Below are 23,520 nucleotides of genomic sequence, written 5' to 3'. Positions count from 1 at the left end.
AAGTGGTTATATTAATTTTCAGTTGACAAATGAGATAAAGAAAATGTTATATCACACATACACAAATACACACACATAATGGAATTTATTCAGTCATAAAGAAGAATGAAATTATGGCATGTGCTGGTAACTGCATAGAACTGGAGAATATCATGCTAAGTGAAATAAACCAGATTCAGAAAATAAAAGGTAAAATTTTAATCTCATATGTAGAAGCTAGATAGAGGGGAAAAGGGAATTATAAAAGGGATCTCATGAAAATAGAAGGGAGACCAATAGATAGAGGAAGAGGATCAAGAAGGAGGGAGAAGGGAGGCATAAGGAAGAACTGGGGAATGAAATTTACAACATTATGCTATGTCCATATATATTCGAATATACTATAATGAGTCCCATATGCATATATATAATTATAATGCACTAAAAATAATAATAAAAGGGTGATCAACAGAGTAGAGCAAGCAGATCAGGGGCAGGGAGGAAGGGAGAGAAAAGGAAGGTAATAGGGAATGAGCTTGAACAAATTATATTTAAATATGAATATAGCATAATTAATCATACTACTCTGTATAATTAAACATACCAATAAAATGTTATAGAAATTAAAACAAGCACCATAATGAGTTAATTTACAGCCAGAAGAATTTATTTTAATTCTATCAAAGTCAGTTCCCTTAAAAGCAATAAGTAGCTTGCCTCTTGTTTTGTGTCACCTGATATCTATAACAACTTCAAGTTACATTCAACTTTTATTGAATATTTTTTTAAATGTCTAAATTGCAATACTTAATTTGGAAGTAATATCTAAAAGTTCATGCTTTTATACTAATTAATGTTGTTTTACACTGGTCTTAGGAATACTTGGTTATCCTGAGCCAAACTAGGGGCAGTGCCATGATTTTTTGGAAATAATCATTAACAAGAGTACAGAAGCTTAATACTTAACAACTTTAGATATTGGTTGTGATCATTCCCCTTACCTGAAAGAAGACAGAACTGGATAATATGCTATAGATATTATGTATATATGAAATATATGTCTCATTTATATATGTATATATTACATATAACATTACAAAAACAAACTTTCAGTAGTGCAATTAAATTAGCCATTGGCTGGATTTATAAGTGCTCTCTGTGTGTATATGTATATAATTTGCACAATTAATGTATTATTGTCAAAATAATAGAAAAGAATTTTGGTATAGAAAACTTTTCAAAGCAGTTTTATTTAAAGATGAGAACACAGTAATTCTGTAAGATTGACAAATTTCTAATAATTAGAGGTTCCTTAACCTATTTCATTTGTGTGAACACTTAATATTTATTATTTTAGGGATAATATTCTTGATTCCTAGTATCCTCTGCAGACATCCTAAAACCCATTTCTAATGGAGAAGAGGCTTCTGCCTAGCAAAGCTTGCTTGTGGTGTAGTTTATCCCTGCCTCCTTTAGTTTTAGGACTTTCTTGCCTGTGAACATTTTAGGAGACACCTCTTTACTTAGCATCATTATAAATTATCTATCCTTCATCATATTTGCCAAAGATATGACCGCATGCTTTTATAGTGGGAATCTTCTCTCTTAGAATCTATGATAATTTTTTAGAAACTTTAGTAAGATTATTAGTTTTAGGAACATGTGAAATTCAACTTTTCCTTTAAGTGTGTGTGTATATATATATATATATATATATATATTTTTTTTTTTTTTTCATATATTTATATTTTTTCATATATTGTGTTTCTTAGTTAGGCATATGTTCAACTTTGCTCTATTTATTTCCCATTTCTTTCTTAGCAATCAAGTTTCCATAGGAAAAACAGTAGCCTTGGGTGTGTATTCTACTTAGGAGAACTGAATGTTTCAAGAGACTGTAAATATTATACAAGGAAGTTTTTTTTTTTTAAGTTCTCCCATGAGCTAAGTTATTATGGATAATTTAAAAATATAATGGTCTTATATTTTTAAAATTGTATTCTGAAATCAAATGTTTTGGAGGAAAAATACTTTATGTTTTTAATGATGTAGTGAGTTTATAGCTCACATAACCAAAACACTACTTGGATTTGAACTTTTAGAAGGAAAAATTTCTTTTTAATACATTTCTATTCTATATCATTCTTTATCATTTGTGTGAGTGAAGAAGAGCAGGGTACATAAAATGTAAATTGACAATGCAGAAAGCATTTTATATGATGGTTTTAAATATTATTATAAAGTTACTCTTAGCTTCAGGATAGAAATATCAGTTATCTGGGGTTGGGGTTATAGCTCAGTGGTAGAGCGCTTGCCTGGTACATGTGAGGCATGGGGTTTGATCCTCAGCACCACATAAAAAAAACAAACAAAGGTGTTATATCCATCTACAATGAAAAATATTAATAAAGTAAAAAAAGAAATGCCACTTATTGATAACAAAGCATCAGACTCATTAGAGGAACCAATCCCCTATCTAACTTTGCCATCTAGTGCAGTAATAATGTTTCTTTTAGGGTGGTAATTAGTATTATAGTTTATAGAATCTGGCATTTTGTTCTTGCTGTGTTATTTTATTGATAGTTTTGGAAAAGAGGACTAGGAATTGAATATAAAAGGATGACAAATAAGGGTATAAAGCATAGTATGTAAAAATTTCTGCAAAACTAAAAATACTTTTATATACAATGGAAAAAAGTGAAAATGACTTTCTTTAGTCATATAACTTTAAAAATTATATTTGTTTTTATCCTTATGACATTGTATAACTACAACATGCTAAATATTTTCCAGTCATTCCCTGATTTACAAAAAGGCTGGAGTTAAGGTTTTTACTTGTCATTTGTGTGGAATTTGGAAATTTTAGCATCTTCTATTTTCACTCTTACTATTTTGGAGGATAGCAGGCTAGCTCACAAAATAAACTCAATTTAATATTTTAACATTAGTTTGCTGATACAGGATGTTTGTAATTGAACTAGATATATTACAATTTGAATATACAGAATAAACAAAATGGAATAAAGTTGACAAAGCAACCATTTTCCTTTTATATAAACACATTTAATCAGACAATACAGATTCCTTAGTGCTTTAGACTTGGTGATGCTCTTTATTTAAAATATTTTTAAGATGGGCATAGTGGCTCATGCCTGAAATTCCAGCAATTTAGGAGGCTAAGGCAGAAGAATGGTACTTTCCAGGCCAGCCTTGGCAACTTGGTGAGATTCTTTCTCGAAATAAAAAATAAAAAAGACTGGGGATGTAACTGGGGATGATTGAGTAATTTTGTCTTTTTTTTTTTTTTTTTTTTTGCTGTGCTAGCCTTTTAAATGCCAATATAATTATTTGGATTAACTTCTCTTATAACTTTGTTTTCAAATGTACCTTTGGAATTTTGGCCAGGTTTTCAGATGAAATTAGATGAATTCAGACGAAATTAGTATTCTTTCTACTTAGAAATTTTGAAAATAATCTTTAAGCTTCATATTTTATGTTTTCAATGTGTAATGTAGTCTATTACATACATACATTGTATTATGTTACAGCACCTACTCATTTATTAATACCATCCGATCTCTTTGGAGATTTGCTAGTTGAGACAATTTTGTCAATCATTACTGATTTTGAAAGTTCTCAGCACATAGAAATGATAAACCTTTGAGGAGATAAATATGTTTAACCTAATGTGAACATTATGCAATGTAGATTAGTATTAAAACATTACTTGATACCTCATTAATATGTATATTTTTTTTTGTTTTTAGGTATCAGTTAAAAATAAAAATAATGACTTGGAAGTGGGTTAAAATGAACCATGGTAGAATAATCCAGTATTTTTCCAGAATTATTTATCATTTCCATAATTTTTGGTCCACTATATCTTTATCCATTATTCTAGACTTTGCTTTTTTAATCTCTATATTCTATGATTAATGTTTTACCTTTGAATACATGCACTTGTTGAGAATTCACTTTCTAGTACATATTTTTCCTATGTGACTCATTTTTAAATGAGTAAGATTCTAGTAATTTGCTGTGTTAATTTAATAGGCATTACACTTTTAATCCCTTCTATCATTGCAAATTTAATTGTTATTGTTGATATTCATAGACTTTAATCTTTGCTATGTACTCTATGGTAGCTGTTGTAAATGAACTATAAAATACTTACTCCTTCTGTGAAGAATATGATGATTCAGAAGTAGATCCCTTACCCCTAACTACCTAGGGTTATTTGGGCAATTGTTATCTCTAATTCTACTTCTACAACTTAAAATTTTATCAGACATGAATCCACAAGTCTTAAGTGAATGAACATGAACTTTTATTGTTCATATTAGAAATCCAAAGTATAGATACAGTGTTAAGCAATGCATTTTTAGAGGCCCATAATTTCTTATTTTCCTAGTTCTTGTGTACTACAGTAATGTTGTAGGCAGTTTTATATATATGGTACAGCAGAATAAGCAATCAGATATTTTGAAGAAGTTTGTAAAGCAAATCAGTTGCTTAGAAGAGTACAAATACTTTCTGAGTAATAAATCTAGGAAAATAGCCATTTGTGTTAATTTCAGAGCTTTTTTTTTTGAGGGGGGGTACCAGGGATTGAACTCAGGGTCACACAACCACTGAGCCACATCCCTAGCACTATTTTGTATTTTATTTAGAGACAGGGTCTCACTGAGTTGCTTAGCACCTTGCTTTTGCTGAGGCTGGCTTTGAACTTGTGATCCTCCTGCCTCAACCTTCCAAGCCACTGGGATTACAGGTGTGCAGCACCACATCCAGTTAATTTCAAAGCTTTGAGTGCTGTAACATCCTAACTGGACTGTTATTTTATGCAGACTGTTATTTTACTTTTAGCTTCATTTCAACTTTTAAATGAAATGTCAGTAGAAGGATTAGTTGGTTTTAACCATCTAAAACATTTGCTAACAATAAGTTAACAATGCACTGATGAATTTTGTGTGACTTATTGAACATACACCCCGAAAAAATTAAAACTACATACACATGTACACATTTGAGTCCTTTGTCTATGACCTGTCTCTGTGCTTGCATACACATGTACTGACATTTGTATAGTGGGTTTGCTTATGTGAATTTTTCTTGCATTATATTTGCTGATATAATTTTCCTTTTGACAGTGATTAGACATTGAAAAGAGATCCTGCTGAGGAAGGATCCTTCTAAACTTCTTTCTTTTGCCAGATCTTTTGCTTTATAGTGTGTTTTAGTGTATGCTGGGGACATCATTATGGGCTCATTTTAACTCCAAACAGAGCTAGAATATGCTGAGAGTAAGAGAGTGCCTAAGGAAAGATACATTGCCCATATACAAGCAATATATACCCCAAACCAATATCATTCATGCAGATTGGTGTATGTTCAATAAGTCACACAAAATTCATATATAAAACTGCGAAGTGAATAGACATGAACCATAATTAATAACTCTCAATTTTTCCAAATTTCCATCTAGCAAAGATTTTATTAGTGCTTTTTTTTTTTTTTTCTGTGTGGGGTGTGGTACTTTTTGAGGAAAGGGAACTATTTTGGCCACAGTCAAGTTTTCTCATTGTTTCTTAGATTAACTTGTAATCTACTCACTGATCATTGTCTCTTAATCACCTTTCTACTGAATTAGGTAAAGGTCATTTGTGTATTCTTTTTATATGAATAATGCATTTGGATAAAAATTTTATTTGAATCTGTATGAACAGTAAGAAGCATAACTCACTCTTATTCTAGAACAGGTATTTGTTTGAGATGACTGTCAAGAAAGTAGCCGTGTTTGAATTGTTTTTATTGGTTTAATAGGTCACGTTAGACAATTGTGTCGAAGTTGGGCGGATTGCCAACACCTACAATCTGACCGAAGTGGATAAATACGTTAACAGTTTTGTCTTAAAGAATTTTCCTGCATTGTTGAGCACCGGAGAGTTCTTGAAACTCCCTTTCGAGCGTCTTGCCTTTGTGCTTTCCAGTAATAGCCTTAAGCATTGCACTGAACTTGAGCTCTTTAAGGCTACCTGTCGCTGGCTTCGCCTGGAAGAGCCTCGGATGGACTTTGCTGCAAAATTAATGAAGAACATACGATTTCCACTGATGACACCACAGGAGCTCATTAATTACGTGCAAACAGTGGATTTCATGAGAACTGACAATACTTGCGTGAATTTGCTTTTGGAAGCCAGCAATTACCAAATGATGCCATACATGCAGCCAGTTATGCAGTCAGACAGGACTGCCATTCGGTCTGACACCACTCATTTGGTTACCCTAGGAGGTGTGCTGAGACAGCAGCTGGTTGTCAGTAAGGAACTGCGCATGTATGATGAGAAGGCCCATGAGTGGAAGTCCCTAGCCCCCATGGATGCCCCAAGGTACCAGCATGGCATTGCCGTCATTGGAAATTTCCTCTATGTCGTTGGTGGACAGAGTAATTATGACACAAAAGGAAAAACAGCAGTCGATACAGTGTTCAGATTTGATCCTCGATACAATAAATGGATGCAAGTTGCATCTTTAAATGAAAAGCGCACCTTCTTCCACCTAAGTGCCCTCAAAGGATATCTGTATGCGGTCGGTGGGCGAAATGCAGCTGGGGAACTACGTAAGTATACACATTTACTTTTATGCATAGAGACCAATTTCTTTTTTTACCCAGAAATCCATTTTGAATCATAAAATAAACAGTTCAGGACAAGTATAGACAAAATGTAGCTAGGGTTTCATTTTAAAACATTTTTTTCTTTAAAAATATTAGAGACCATCTGTATAGCTTGTCTGGACAGATATAGTTGGCCAGAGTGCAAATTTTATCTTCTTAATACATGAATATGTTGCAGAACATTTTATTTGTGTAGGATGTACAGTTTTCATCTTGAAAATTCAACTATGAAGTGCATTCAATTAGTTTAAATTCTAATAGAATCTTGAGCAGAAGTTTGGGGTGTTTCCTCATTTTCTAGTTTTAAAAGCCCACTAGGATATTTTACTGAATAGGTTAAAATCCTTCTTTACAGAGAACTGACTTTTGTTGTTTGTCTCGTTCCATAGTTTGTCCTCTATTAGAGGCTATATAGCAATATAATGCTCTTTATAGATTAATGTATGAAGTTCAATATTATCTAAAGTTTATTTATGGTATTATGATCTGTGACTTTTAGTTTTAAAAATTATTTTCTTGTTGAAATATCAGTTTTCCTTCATTGTAAACTGACCTAGTAAGCTATTCAGTGGTATTTGCTGTCTAAGACTATTGATAAGTAAACTTGAACATAAAAATAATTTGGCTAAATAAATTTAACTTAAAAGGTATATATATATTTTTTAATTTTAGACCAAATGGGATAATATAGCTTGTCTAGAAAGAAAGGCAGGAAGACTTCATTTTATATTGTGACATACATCTGTGATTATTATTATTTTTTACCTGCCTTCTTTGACTTTCTGTTGTAGAGTCCTTGTAGTTGGCCAATATTCCAGGCTCCATAATACTGGGGAAGGTCAACATATTGTATATGTTGGCATTGGCTCTGGATAAATTCAGAGTACTTCTCAGAATCTTTTCTTCCCAGTATTCTAAGAAATGAAAGGTAGTTGAATGGAGGTGAGACTATGTTATGTATTGGGGAAAAGTACTACTCTCAGCTCCTATACTTTCCTGTTTTTAAAACTCCTTCTTGTTAGTGTCATGCTCTTAATGTTACTCATCTTTATCACCCAGTTTTCCCCCTTGTTGTTACCATATTTTTTTCCTAAGACCAAACTTTCTAGATTTTTGGACTAGGTGGCATGATCACCAAGTATATATGTTTCCCAACATACTTTATTAATCAGACTTTTAAAAGCATTTGAGGCATTAGTGACTTCAGTGTAGAATTGTCATTTCAGGTCCCCTCAGTCAACCCATACATATTATTTTCATGTTATTTTACTATGTAAATTTATGGTATGTGAAAATATCCAGGAGATGCAGTTTTGTGGTTTCTTAGAAATACAATTAGTATATGAAATTCTTTAAGATTTCATAAATTATAGGTCATTAACTCAGGCAGTCAGTGGTTATTTTGAAACTTCTATTCTCAAATGAAATAGCTTCTTTTTCCTCCTCAAATCCGTGCTTGTTTTTTAATGTTATCACCAATGTTAATATGCAATAACTAAGTTTTCAATATATTCTTTCTAATATTAATTAGGAGCCTTACACTTCTGGGATTTATTATCTTCAGGCCAAAGAGAGTCTTTACATGAAGCTAAAAAGTTAGCATCCCCCTTTTTCTGACCCATCCCTGTACTCTTTGTGTTTCTCTCGCATTGTACCCAGCTAGGAATAGGAAAGAAACTACCCCACTGTGCAGGTGGCATATGCACAGTCTTCTTTGATCACAACTTTTAGATACCAGCTCTCTACCTCTGATGAAAATAGTCTTCTGAGTGAAAAGAAACAAGTAAATCATGCCTTTGTGAGCTATTCCTAAATCAATATTAACTATTTGACTATATTTAGGCTTGAAAAATAAAATCTCCCAAACTGACCCTAAGGATGACTTTCTTTAAAAAAAATCCCCCTCTAGATGATATAGGTTCATGTTTATTTTGTTTCCTAAACTGTATTTTCAAAACTGCAATCTGATTGTAATGTAGATACCAACTCTCCATGCCAAGAAATAACTCTCCAATTAATCTTTTTTGATAATTTATCCAATTTGAAATGATATGTAATCTAAGTAACTAAACATTTATAGAAAATGGTTGCCTCCCTTAAAACCAGCATATCCAGCAAATACACTCTTAAAATACTAAATATTTTAAGTTAAAATATGTTAGGAGTTGTTTTAAAAATTACATGATTAACTTTTAAGTATACTCAAATTGAAGGTCAGAATTCCAAGAAAGCCTTCAGGTAAAAAAGAATCATTACTTAAGCCCAGGGCAATGGCACATACCTGTAATCCCAGTGGCTTGGGAGGCTGAGGCAGGAGGATCATGAGTTCAAAGCCAGCCTCAGGGAAAGCAAGGTGCTAAGCTACTCAGTGAGACCCTGTCTCTAAATAAAATATAAAATAGGGCTGGGGATGTGGCTCAGTGGTTGAGTACCCTGAGTTCAATCCCCGGTTCAGCTCCCACCCCTCAAAAAACATCATTACTTAAAACATCATTACTTAAATAAGAACATTCCCTGCTCCCCAGGCCACCTCCTATACTCCCTTTGACTTTCTCCTATATTATATTTAAGTGGGACCCATTTTTTTTTCATATTCTGTATTATCAAGGTAACCAAATGTGATGTAATTTTTCCTGATTACCTCTGTTCATAGTAAATAATATCAACAAGTTCTTCTGGAATCTACCCATTGAAAATAATCTCTTTTTATAAATAAGAAAAAAATGTTCAGTTGCCCTTTTCAGTTTTCCTGATCCCAATGTTTTTACAGAATAGTAGATTTTGGTTCTAAAGAAACTCTTGTTTATATTTCAGAATTCTCAAGCCAGAGACTGAGTTTTTAAACTTTTCTTCTGCTCCATAGGTTGTTGGATTTTTTTGTTGTTGTTTTTATTTTTTTCTGAGTACCAGAGATTGGATTCAGGGGCATTTGACCACTGAACCACATCCACAGCCCTATTGTTTTTTTTATTAGAGACAAGAGTCTCACTGAGTTGCTTAGCGTTTTGTTTTTGTGAATGTTGGCTTTGAACTTCTGATCCTTCTGCCTCAGCCTCCCCAGCCACTGTTTTTTTTTTTTTAATGCATCCACCCTCCACACCCACTAACATCTTATTAATTATTTGTATAATAAAGGAGCATTTCTATCTTACAACTGAATACATTGGCATATTCATATGCCTGTGTCAATGGAGAAGGGGTGGAAATGGGTAGCAAGAAAAGGGACTGATACAGAAGTCATTTAAGAGTTTAGCAAGTTTATTAGTACCAGTACATCGTTTATTTTCCATGTACAAATAACCATTTTCTTTGTGTATTTATAAAAAGAAAACTGGAAAATTTGTAAGATATTTTTGATCATTGTAATATATTTGGCTTATTAAAATCATTTTTATGGATTGTATGGACCTAAAGAAAAGCTAAGTCCATAGTACGTCAAAGAAAGACTAGCAGTATGTCTGCAGGCCTGGCTTATTGCTGAAATACAATCCTTTGGAAATATTGCTTTCCCTGACATTAGTTACAATTGGAAACTAGGGGAAACTTACAGGAGCTGTCACTTAAGTGAAAAAGGATTCAGTTATTTCTAGCATCTTTCAAAATTATGTCATGTGAGAAATTGATCTTCCATTGAGGTTTTTTATATTGAAGAAGAATATGACAGCTGTGATATCTTTCATTCAGTTAAATATTAATAAGTCAAGCTTTCAAGTAATAAAATAACTTATAGAAAACATGTTTGATTTCTCAAATAAATGTACAATAAAATTACTAAAATGTGCAAAATGTCTCCATATTCTTTAATGGATCTGGGCTTTTCCTGAACACTAAGCAGCACCCTAGGATTTTAAAGACCATCCGTGCTCAATGGGAGCCTTTAGAGTACAAATTATTTTATTCAGGTCAAATCTTAAAGAACAAGTAAGTTTCACATCATCTTTTGGGTCCAATTTGGGACCCCAGTGGAATCATCTGAGAAAATAAGGATCCCTGATAAATATGAAATAACCAAACTGAGTGTAATTCTTAAAATGGTGAGGTTCTCTCACTCACACACCAGGTCCCTAGACTCCTGAAATCAAATATCTAGATTAGTGGTCATTAAACTTCTGTAAAGGTCCAAGAAGTGTTTATTTTTGTTTTTGTGAGTCAAAATCTGCCACTCAATTCTGCTATTATAGTGCAAATGGGTGAGGCTAGGTTCAAAGTAGCATGATTTATGACCAATGAAATTTGAATTTCATATATTTTTTGTATGTTTCAAATAGTCTTTCAATTCTTATTCAATACTTTAAAAATGTAAAAGCATTTATAGTGTTATCTTGTGGGCCATACAAAAATTTGGCCCACAGGCTGAAGTTTGTTGACCCATGCTCTAGAAATTTCTAGTTGCCCCCTTATCATTCCCAACTCTCATAGGTTATGATAGAGCCATCGCTTTGGGGCTCCAAATCATTGCTCTGTATCATCCCTTACCTGCTCTTCCCATAAAAGTTATTGGCATCAATCGGTAGCTGATTGTTTTGTAATTATGGAAGATAGAAACAGGAGCATGTTTTCTTCTTTTTAATTAGATGGATTTCTTTTTCAACTAAGTATTATTGATTTTACTAATAACAGCAATTTTGTATAGAGAAAATCTAAAGGCTAACAAAAAGACTGAAGGACTAGAAAAGCTGAAGAAGACAGATTATTAAATGGAAGAAGAAAAGTTTAGGGATGATGAACTATTTTATAGTTATTGTGTTATTGGTGGTTAATATCCATCCTGCACTTAGAGGCTTCTGTGTGAGAAAGTCTTCTAGATGGATTCTTATGAACCTTATTAGGAAAAAAATATAATTCAGTGACAGAAAAATATCATTGTCTTTTTACATCAGAAAATATTAACAACAATTAAGAGTGATTAACTATTTCTAACTCTACTGGGCATGGTGGCGCATGCCTATAATCCCAGTGGCTCCGGAAGCTGAGACAGGTTCTTGAGTTCAAAGCCAGCCTCAGCAAAAGTGAGGCACTAAGCAACTCAGTGAGACCCTGTCTCTAAATATACACAAAATAGGCCTCCTGGGGATGTGGCTTGGTGGTCGAGTGCCCCTGAGTTCAATCCCCAGTACCCCCCACCCCCATTTTTTTTCTAATTCCACTATAGAAAGAAAAAGAGGAGCCTAATGGAATTCATCCCAAGACCATTTGAATTAGACATGGGAAAGGACAGTTATGATTTAGAAATTTCAAAGTTCAAGGCAGAGTTGTGCATTAAGAAAAACTTACAACTGTAGTCAAACCTGTCTTTGACTTCAAATAGATGGAGAAAACGATCTCTGGAAGTCTTTTAATTTTTTTTTTCTGTTATGTGTAATTAGATTGCTTTATCATAGAAAATTCTACCATTAATTACTTTGCTAATGCCACACACCAATCAATATGCTAGGTCCCCTGTTAAAATGGAGAGAGAGAGAGAGAGAGAGAGAGAGAGAGAGAGAGAGAGAGAGAGAGAGAAAGAGAAAGAAGAGATAATAATGTTCATTCAGTAGGATTTGCTTATTAGTTATGCGAAAGTCATGCTAAAGGCAAATGGAAATGAATATTTAAAAAGACATCTTACTACAAAGAAATAATAAATGTTTGAGGTGACAGATATGTTAATTACCCTGATTTGATCATTACATAATAATAATATACACACATCTAAATGTATTCATATATCAAAACATCACATTGTGCCCCATAAATATGTACAATTATTATATGTCAATTAAAAATAAAATAAAACCTAAAAAGACATTCAGTGCCTGGAAATAGTTAAAAAAAAAAAAAAATGGAGCTTCTGGCAGTTTAACTGGTTATTAATTGTGAAAGTAGCCTTTATTTTGAGGAAAGATTTATAGGATCCTGCTATTTGATAGAAGGATTTAGAAGAAATAGTGTTGGTAAGGATCCAGGCCTGAAATAATGAACAAAACCAGCAAGAGAGCAGATTAAGATGAGATGAAAATAGTAAAACTCTTTGAAATAAGACTGAAAATTTAAACCTATAGTAAGCAGAAAAGCAGTAAAGGCATATGAAAAGTGGTAAAATATAGGTTTGATTGTAGGAGAAAAATTAATTTGCATTAAATTAATTTGATGAAGAAATGAAATTAGTGGATGCAACAGAAAAATAATTTGTGTGTGTGTGTTTGCGTGTGTGTGTCTTTTCCTCCCTTTTACCTGTACTTAGTAAGTGGAGAATCTTATTCAAAGGTTGATTCTCTGTTAGGATTGCATTTGGCTTTAAGTAGCTAGACCTTATTCCAGGGACTTGATCAAATAGCCATGTTCAGTATGCTTCTGTTTACGTGTTACCCTGTAGAAATATATCATCTGGCTGACCAAAGCTTTAGGGGAACCTTCAAAATTATATTTACTTTGGGGACTTGATGCAGTGATTCCATGAGTAGTGTTATGGTTCTATTATCAAGAAAAAAAAAACAGGGTTGAGGAAGACAAGAAATAGTATTAACATTTGGCAGTGTCCACAATAAATAATGTGAACATTTAGAGTCAATCTAGACTTATGCTTTTGACCACAGACCCCATAGCAGCCCTATTTCTTTCTGCGTTTTAAAAAATGATTACGTTTTTCATCTGCCTGGAATGTCATTGTTCTGATCTTGAGTTTATAACAGACTGATTGAAAGATATTTAAGAAAGTTGAGGTCACTCCTCCAAAATGATTTATTTAAAGATGATAAATTTATTGCTGATAAGAAGTACCTTTAATTAAGGTCTTAACTTCATTTTATACCACCAATCATCTTCAGGTTAAGAGAGGTACTGATTGCTATGACATGTGGAAAAATTATTGTCATTGTGTTTTGTAGTCTGAGTATGAAATAAAACAATAGGCTTCAGGACGTAAACCAGACAGTACATGTACTTTCACTCTAAGTTTATAATTTTGCCTCATATATATATTTATATTTGTTTCTATATGGTATGTCAATAGGGGGACCCATGATTGAGGTGTTCTTCCTCACTTGTGATATTTTTCATGTTTTCTTCTCATTTTTTTATAGCAAAGAAATTCAAGAAATGTCAAATTGTAAAGATGTAACCAGATTCCCAAGGAAAAGAAATCTTAGTTATTTCTGCAATGATAGAAATGTATTAGACTCTTATATAATCTAGTCTAATGTAATACTTTATTAATGGTTCATATTAATATAATCTCAATAATTGTTATAAGAGCCCCCATGGATCTCACATATATGTGTCTCAGATATGTATATATAATTATTTTTATGCCTAAAGAAAAAAATTGCTAAATTTGAGATTGAAAGTCATGTTATTTTCTTTGAATTTTTAAAATAGCTACGGTAGAATGTTATAATCCAAGAACAAATGAATGGACTTATGTTGCCAAAATGAGTGAGCCTCACTATGGACATGCTGGAACTGTGTATGGAGGAGTGATGTATATTTCAGGTAAAAAAATATCATGTGAACACAATATATGTGTACTTTTAACTATGTGATCTTCTTTGTATATACTGATAGTAATAATTCAGAAAATGGATAATCAAAATATAAATTAATGTTGGCTTAAGAAGGTATTATTGTATGTACATTTGCATAAACATGCTTTAGGCATTCTATAAGTTTGTAAGACTAGCAGCAAACCAATCTTGTTATAAATGTGTAGCTTAGAAGAAATTGGAAAGCATTCAGATTCTCCAGTTTATTTTCCAGTTCCCATACCCTGTATTATAATAAACACTATTCACATATAGCAGCAACTAATTCATTTTATTTAAAATTTAGCTGAACTATGTGAGGAAATATATAATTATATAACATAAACTCTACTATGCATTAAACATGCATAATAATGCATAATGTTCAGTATTTTGGTGCAATCTTTAGTAAATACATTTCTTTTTTCCTTGGCATTGTAATGCAGTTCTCCTATGGTATCATTACAGGAATAATTCTGTGCTAAGTATCTGTATTTCAGGCACATGCAGAGATATTTTCTATTAAAAATTTGAAATGGCTACTCTTTATTCAGTGTTCCAATAATAACTCACTCTCAAATTGTTGATGTTCAAATCATCCTTCTATAGCATTTAGGAAAAAAAACCTTGCTTAATGTAATGATCACCACTGATATTGACATATAATTTTGTTAGGCAGGTTCTTATCATTTGGCACTCATACAGTCTGCCTATGACATTTTTTTTACCTTATTGGAAGGCCTGGCAGTGCTAATGCAGCAATTGCATTATTAGAGAACAAAGGAATTAAGGGATTGTTTGTGGTCTGAACACTGCCTTATGAAATCTGTAATCAAGAAGGATCAGAGAAAGGACTGTAGTGTGTGATTGGCAGGTTTCTGGTGTTAAATTCATGAGCAACTATAGGATGTCTTATATTGAAAGAGCCATCCAGGAAATCATATGCTCCACTAGTCAATGATTTATACCATCTACCTATTTTATGTGTGTTGCTGCTATTCCATTATAATGAGAGCTCCAAATCCCCTGGGGGGAAAAATGACACCTGAATTGTTTTAGTGGTGCTTTAGCATAACTGGGAAATATTGCAGAAATTACCTTCCAAATCAAGGGTAGGAAAGGAAGCAAGCTGATTTTCAAACCAATGAATACTATTTTGCTTTCTGGGAATTCTTTAAAGCATAGAATAATACTATAAAGCAACAGCAAATAATGATTGCCATTTGGCTACTTGATAGTATAGTTTTGAATGATATGGTTAAAGATTAGCTTTGTCTGAAAAAAGATACAGTCTGATATGTTCATATTCATTGTACAGACTGATTTATGTGTGATATAAGAATATATACTTTTTAGATGATATGGACTTAATAGATGAGCAGCAAAATCCTGCAGAAATAAATTTCTACATAGATTCAGCATTCTAGTTCTTTAACTTTTTAAATATATTTTCCAATAGCAGATGGCATTACTCATTCCGTCTACTAAAAACTCCACAAAAACAAACAATTCTGTATATTCCTATAAGCTTGTACATTATTTGCATAAGACTTCCAACTTTTTAAAAGCATTTTTATAAATATCTCATTTCATAGTCCCAATCCTAATGAGAAAACTGTGGTGGATATTCTTATTTTGCAAGAGAGGAAATGGGCACCTGGAATTTAAAGTGCTCTTATAGCCCAGTGCTCAGCACCAGAGGGTGCCCACTAAAAAGCAGTAAGGAGTGAATGTAGTTTGCATTTACTGCAAACCCAACTGTAATAGTCGCCAAAATATATATTTTACTTGATAAAGCCTCTTATGTATGATGGGTCCCTAATTTAACAAAGTCATTGCAGCAATATAAGCTTCTTTTTCATTCTATAAGAAGATGAAAGTCGTATTTTCTTTATTTTTAACCTAAAGAATATTTATAGAGAGCAAATATTTATAAAAACACTATTGATAAACTATACTATGCCACAAAACATAGCTAAAAGTTGATTATCTATACTAGCCTTTACTTTTCCATTTTTATGATCTCTTTACCTCATGTCTATTATTCTCATTCTTTAGGAGGAATTACTCATGACACTTTCCAAAAGGAGCTCATGTGCTTTGACCCTGATACTGACAAATGGATCCAGAAGGCACCAATGACCACTGTCCGAGGTCTGCATTGCATGTGTACAGTGGGAGAAAGGCTCTATGTCATTGGCGGCAATCATTTCAGAGGAACCAGTGATTATGATGATGTCCTAAGCTGTGAATACTATTCACCTATCCTTGACCAGTGGACCCCAATTGCTGCCATGTTAAGAGGGCAGAGTGATGTTGGGGTTGCTGTCTTTGAAAACAAAATCTATGTAGTTGGTGGGTATTCTTGGAATAATCGTTGTATGGTAGAGATAGTGCAGAAATATGATCCAGACAAAGATGAATGGCATAAAGTTTTTGATCTCCCAGAATCCCTTGGTGGTATTCGAGCTTGTACACTCACAGTTTTTCCACCTGAAGAAACCACACCATCACCTTCTAGAGAGTCCCCTCTTTCTGCACCTTAAGATCATCCCTACAACTAAGATGCTGTAGTCCTATCTTTGCAATGTGTCATGATTCTCTTCTTTTTCTCCCCTTAAGTAGTATATCTGTTAGGATTAGCCTCCAGTAATTGATACTGATATTGGAAAAAAGACAACATTGATGTTATTTGTGCTGTTCGTTTGGCCTAGAATGTTTATAAAGTGGTAACAAAACCATCCTGGAAATGTATCCCATAGAAGCTGTTTAACATATGAAAAAAAGTATTGTCTATGAACTGTTTCTTCAGTACTTTTTAATGCTGTGTACTGGGTGTAAGGTATTTGTCATCTTACATTATAAGCCAATTTGAAGGTGGATTATAGTAAATGTACAACTGTGCTTACTAGGCTTCAAAGTAAAAAGTTTTCCTTTCATCTTTGACTGTAAGATGTCAAAGGGAGGCAGCCTGCTCTAGCAGGAAACAATACACAAAAGGTTGCCAACTCGCATGAGCTACCTCCCTCTTTTCATGAAGTATTTTTGATGTATCTGTCAACCCACCTGACTGTGTGGGTGCATTGAGAACATATAAAGTTTCTTAGACACACAGGAGAAATAACTGAAATTCACCAATGTTAACTTTAAAAAAGCATGACCCCTCTACTTATAAAAAAAGGTTTGGGGTTTTTAAAGTGTGCGCAAATGCATACACACATACTTGGATAGGGATTTCTAAACATTGAGTGTCACATCAAATAAATATGAAATTTTAAAAAATCTTTTAAAAGCAGCTTCCATTAAAATGGGAATTCAGTGTGCACATACTGAATACACATGTGTAGAACCATAGGTGGATAAGGGCTAGAAATTTTGAGCAACTAAAGTTGTCACTTGACCCAATTTTATCTTAAAAATTGTATTCTCCTCCTTCTCCTTTGCTGTTGAGGTAACTTACATATTCTGTGTATTCTGTATACTCTCAATTCATAAGGTTATTTAGCACAAAGTATAGCAGCTTCACCTGGAGAGCTGCTTTTGCTCAAAGAATTCAACTTCCATGTTTTATCTTTTTTCTGTTCAATAAAAACATTTAATGTCATTTTGGTCTGAGGCAGCCTATTATTGCCTGAGTTGACTTTCTTTTATTAAGTGTCTTTTTTTGGCAAGACTCAAGTAATCAGAATGTAGAACATTAAGCAGTTTGGATGAGTGAATATTTATAAATTTTATTCAAGGAAGAAAGTGCTTGACCATGTTTAAGCTCATTGGTGATAATTATTGCTGGTTGTCTTCAAGGATTTAGTTTGTGGAATATGTTAATTGACTCTTCATCTCCACAGAACTGCCAGGCATAGCTACCTTATAAGAAATGTTACATTTCTTTCTTTTTTCTATTTAAGATGGGCGCTTGTTGTGTTGCCCAGCTGGTCTCAAACTCCTGGGCTCAAATAATCCTTTTGTCTCAGCTCAAGTAGCTGGGATTAGAGGAGCATACCCCCATGCCCAGCTTAAAATCACTTGTTTCTGAGGTCAGTTTCCCTGGTGCTCAAGAAGATCTTATCTTGTGGACTGGGGTTGTGGCTTAGTGGCAGAGTGCTTGCCTAGCATGTGTGAGGCACTGGGTTCGATTCTCAGCACCACATATAAATAAATAAAACAAAGGTTCATCAACAACTAAAAAAAATCAAAATAAGTTTTTAAAAAAGAAGATCCCTCTTGCCTCCTGAGAAGAGACTGTGTAAAATGACCTTGGAGATTTTTTCTTGACCTAGGATACTAAAGGAAAAAATGTTTTTGTAGAAGATTATTTGATAATTATGTAGGAACATATTGTGATATCTCCTACTTTATGTGCAAATTATCAGATGTAATCTGAAACAAAAATTTAGGGACATTGCAAAACAACTAGAGAGCCATCATATTGCTTCACTAGTGGACAATTAGAACCCAGATAACAACACCTCCACTTGAGTTAAACATGATTAAGGAAACAATTTTCCCATCAGTGGTACTTTTCAATGTTGGGAGAACCTGGTATAAATTTGAAAGATCCCCTTGGACAAGACTTCTCTTAAGTGTGATCAGCTGGTTCAGTGATTTCAGTTGTCTGCTTAAAGTCAGAGTGGATATAGCCATTTACACATAGCTAACACCTGCCTAAAAATGGAGACTGCACAGGACAGACTAATGATCCCAAAACAGCCTAATGTAGGTACTCCTGATCAGGTGGCTCTATTCAAAGCAGCAAAGGTTCTTTCTATCCTGTGGTCTTCCCATCTATGTTTGCAGAGTCCTCTCCGTTCACTTAGCAGAAGAACGATTGAGTAGTAGTGAAGGTGTGAGAGATGTAATGGTCAGTCAGAAAGAGGCATAAATCACTTCTACCCACATCCCACTGGCCAACAGTTCTGTGGCCATATATATATATATATATATATATACACATACATACAAAGGGAACTGGAAAATATCGGCTGTGTGCCCAGAAATGAAAGGAAATGGGATTGGTAATCTGCTAGCAGTCTGCCACAAGAAATAATACAAATCTACACAGTTCTGCTTGACAACCTACCCTTTCTGCATTCTGCATATGTTATTTAGAAACAATTTCACACTTTACTATAAGAGTTATTATTAAACAATTCTAACAGCTGGGAAATCACTAAACATTTTCCTTCATGGTGAATTAACTATTTTTCTTTATGAAATAATACCTGCCAGTCATTGGTTGGCTTTATACGCATTTCTTACATTTGCCCTTCTTAAGTTCTTGGTCTACTTGAAAAAGGAATTATAGAATCCATGAAATCCCAAAAGCTTCTTAATTTTCCTTTTTGGTCAAGGTAGCTAGGGTGTGAAAGTTATAGACTTTATTTGGCTTTTTCTATAATTTTTAGAAAATTCACCTGATGTTGTGATTTGTATGTGAGCCACGGCAAAGTGCCTATGTTAATGCTGGAATGTTCAGAGGTGAAATGGTCAGACTGAGAGCTGTCCATACTAATTTGAATGGACTAAGTAAGCAGTAACTATATACAGGTGGGGCATGGCTATAGGAAGTAGGTGATTGGGGGCGTGCCCTTGGAGATTATGTATTTTGTCCCCCATTCTCTCTCTGCTTCCTGGCTCCTGTGAGCTGAGAGCAGCTTTCCTCTGTGATATTCTTCTGCCATGATGTTCTGCCTCACCTCTGACCCAGAGCAACAGATTTGGCTGACCATCGGCTGAAACTCTGAAACTGTGAGCCAAAGTAAACTTTCCCTCATCTCAATTGTTTTTGTCAGGTATTTTGGGCACAGCAATGAAAAGCTGACCAACACACCTGATCATCAGCATTTGCCCTAAAAAGTGAAGTTGACTTGAAATGTTTTCCTTCATAATATTACTTTAGGGTCTTCAAAACTATATATGTTTATTAGTACATAAAATTTCTTTGGAGGTTTCTAAAATTATTCCATAATATTTGCCCATCATAGAATATTCCAAAGGGCAATTAAGTATAGTATTTTATTTAATTGGTTCCATCATGCGATACTTTTTTCCATTTGAAGAGTCTGTGTGTTTTCCTTCCAAGAACAGTAACAGCAGCAGAAAGTTGGCCCTGGCTCTAATTTTATTATTGGCTACTGTGCCTTCCCTTGTATTTTTCATTTTTTAAGCCACTCACCCTCAGGTCTAGTCCTTTGTTCATCAAGTAACTTTCTGGGCAGGCAGTAAATTCAATGCAAGTTCTCAAAGGTTAAGACATTTTTGTTTTAAATTGATCAAATAACAGTGTTTGAAAACTTCTGGAAATTATAAAAATGCAAAGTGTAGAAAAGAAAATTGTATATTCATATATCAGAAGTACTTTCTGGTCACCCATCTCCCCTTGTATCATAAAACTATTGCTAAATATAGATATATTGGTTTTTATACAAATATTACTTAAATTCAGTATGTTTTTTTATTTGTTATTTCTAGATATACATGTGAGTAGAATGTATTTTGACATATTATACATACATAAGTGTAGCTTATTCTAGTTAGGATCCCATTCTTTTTTGTGGGGGTACCAGGGATTGAACTCACAGCACTCAACCACTGAGCCACATCTGCAGTCCTATTTTGTATTTTATTTACAGACAGGGTCTCACTGAATTTCTTAGAGCCTTGCTTTTGCTGAGGATGGCTTTGAACTTGCCATCCTCCTGTCTCAGCCTCCCAAACTGCTGGGATTACAGGCATGTGCCAGCATGCCCAGCATAGGATCTCATTCTTGTGGTTGTACATGATGTGGAGCTTCCCTGGTAGTGTAAAAATTCAGTATGATTTTGTATACACTATATAAATTATTTCTGATATATCAATATCATTTTCTGACACAGAATACATCAATGTAATTTTTAGGGTAAGATTTTCTAACCCATATTAAGTGAAGTTTATTAGGAAATGTGTTGGGTCTTTTCAGTTTAAAAATATTAAACATAAATGTGGTTAAATATGAAGTCTGAATAATTAAGCAATAGTGATGCTAGGCAAAACATCTCATCAGTGAACCTAAGTCATACAATTCAGATCTTATAGTGAGCAGATATTTCATCTCTATTTAAATTTAGGCTTCCTCAAGGCTGAGACAGGAGGATTATAAGAGGAAGGACAGCTTCATCTATTTAGAGAGGTCTAAGCCAGTTAAACAAGATCCTGTCTCAAAATTTTAAAAATAAAAAAGATCAGGAGGTAGTCTGTGGTAAAGTATCCCTGGGCTCAATTCCCAGTGCCCTCCACCCCCAAATTGTGACACTAAAAAAAAAAAAAGAATAAAAGTAATTAACTTAGATTTAGATTTCTGACAAGGCAGAGCCTGTCTTTAAAGAAGTTTATTTGTAAAGTGACTTCATAGTGCCAGAGTGAAGAAGAGGAGCAATTAAAAAGGAAAGTAGTGAAAGTCAAACATGGATATTGTTATAGTTTGGACATGAGGTGTCCCCCCAAATATCCTTTGTTAGCACAGGGATATTCAGAGGTGAAATGATTATATTATGAGAGCTGTAACCCAATCAGTCCATCTTGTAGGCAGGTAGAGCATGGCTAGAGGAGGTGAGTCACTGAGGGTGTCCCCTGGAAGGGTTGATCTTCCCTGCAGTCCCTTCCCCTTTCCCTCTCTTTGCTTCCTGACTTCCATGATCAGACTTGGACTGCCTCACTTGGATCCAGAGCAAAGGGTCGATCCACCAGTGACTGAACTTCTGGTACCATTAACCAAAATAAACTTTCCCTCCTCTAAAAAAAAAAAAAAAAAAAATAAATAAATAAATAAATAAATAAATTTAGGCTTCCTTATTATCTCCACTAATTATATATTATGAAATGTCAAATACTTCTTTATCTTCCATTTGTTATTTGACAATGTGACTAAGATAAAGAGTAAATGAAAAATGTGAGACCAAAGGCTATATTTCCATTGAAAGAAAAAAAGGGGGAATTATTACAATAAGCCTTGACAAATGTTTTCTGTATAGAACTAATAAGTATTTTAATACCTGTGGCCATATGTTCTCTATTACAACTACTCAGCTCTGCTGTTGTAGTGGAAAAGCAGACACATATACTTTACAAATGAGTATGAATGTTTTCCAATAAAACTTTAAAGACACTGAAATTTAAAAGTCATGTAATTTTCATGTATTACAAACTATTCATTTGACTTATTATAATTAGGAATACATATTAATATTACAAATTAATGGGTTTCAGTGTGTCATTTCCATACAGGTATATATTGTGCTTTGATTGTATCCACCCTTATTCCCTGCCACCGTGTTTCACACCTGTCATTCCCTTTCCTAAGAGTCTCTCTTCTAAAATGATTGATTTTTTTTCCAACCACTTAAAAATGTGACATCCATTCATAGCCCATGAATAGGTCACAGGCCAGATTTGGTATACAGGCTGTAGTTTTCTGGTTCTTGTCTTATAAGAGTATGTTTTATTACCATTAATTGACTCTTTAAAACAATATTTATTTTAATCCTTTTTTATATCAGTCAATGAAACATCCTAGGGCTGCAAAGATTAATACAGCAATCCCAGCCCTCCTGAACTTAATCTAGCTTAATCTAATTGGGCAATAGGTACATACAATATAGTGTGTTTGAGGTTAGGAAGGGTGTGACCAGGCAACATTTAAGCAGTCATAAGAATGGGTATAAAGTGAATGAGTGGAAGGCTATAAAGAAACAAAGGCCTGCCTTAATATACTTCTATGGCCACACAATTGGAAATAAAAGATTACACATAGGGAGTACAGCCCAATCTTTTAAATCCTGGTTTCTATCCCTTGTGATACAACTTCATCCTGCAAATTTCTCATTAATTACTCTAAATACCAACTTACAGGTTCTGTGCCAAGTAGGGTCACCTACAACTTGTCCTTTAAAATACGTTATAACTTAGGGGCTGGGGTAGTGGTTCAGTGGTAGAGCACTTGCCTAGCAAGTGTGAGGCACTGGATTTGATCCTCAGCACCACATAAAAATAAATAAATAAAATAAAGGTATTGTGTACATCTATAACTAAATTAAAAAATACATTATAACCTAGCAGAGATAAGATAATATTTTACAAAGCTTCCCTAAAGTATCCATGTATCAATATGTGTTTTACTACAAGGAATAGAAAACACCAACTCTAACAAAAAAGGAATGTGGGGCTGGGGTTGTGGCTCAGTGGTAGAGTGCTCGCCTAACATGCATGAGGCACTGGGTTTGATCCTTAGCACCACCTAAATGTAAAATAAAGATATTCTGTCCACCTAAAACTTAAAAAAATAAATATTAAATAATAATAATAATTATTATTATTATTTTAAAAAAGAAATGT

General features: G+C 33.7%; 1 protein-coding gene across 8 annotated transcripts in view; it reads left to right on the top strand.

Annotated features, from left to right (window-relative positions):
- Positions 1–17,758, top strand: part of Klhl13 (kelch like family member 13) — a 182,983-nt gene extending 165,225 nt beyond the window's left edge. For all 8 annotated transcript variants that reach the window (XM_046420970.2, XM_058571670.1, XM_046420966.2 and 5 more), the window contains 3 exons: positions 5,803–6,598; positions 14,012–14,125; positions 16,213–17,758. In XM_046420970.2, the coding sequence (XP_046276926.1) occupies positions 5,803–6,598; positions 14,012–14,125; positions 16,213–16,700 (1,398 nt within the window). In that variant the 3' untranslated portion in view covers positions 16,701–17,758. The remainder of the gene's footprint in view (positions 1–5,802; positions 6,599–14,011; positions 14,126–16,212) is intronic.
- Positions 17,759–23,520: the final 5,762 nt, after the last annotated feature.

Source organism: Marmota monax, unplaced genomic scaffold, assembly GCF_021218885.2.
Source record: "Marmota monax isolate L192 unplaced genomic scaffold, Marmota_monax_Labrador192_F-V1.1 WCK01_AAM20220418_F8-fsc00155, whole genome shotgun sequence".
Lineage (NCBI taxonomy): Eukaryota > Metazoa > Chordata > Mammalia > Rodentia > Sciuridae > Marmota > Marmota monax.
This window is presented reverse-complemented; position numbering and strand designations above follow the sequence as displayed.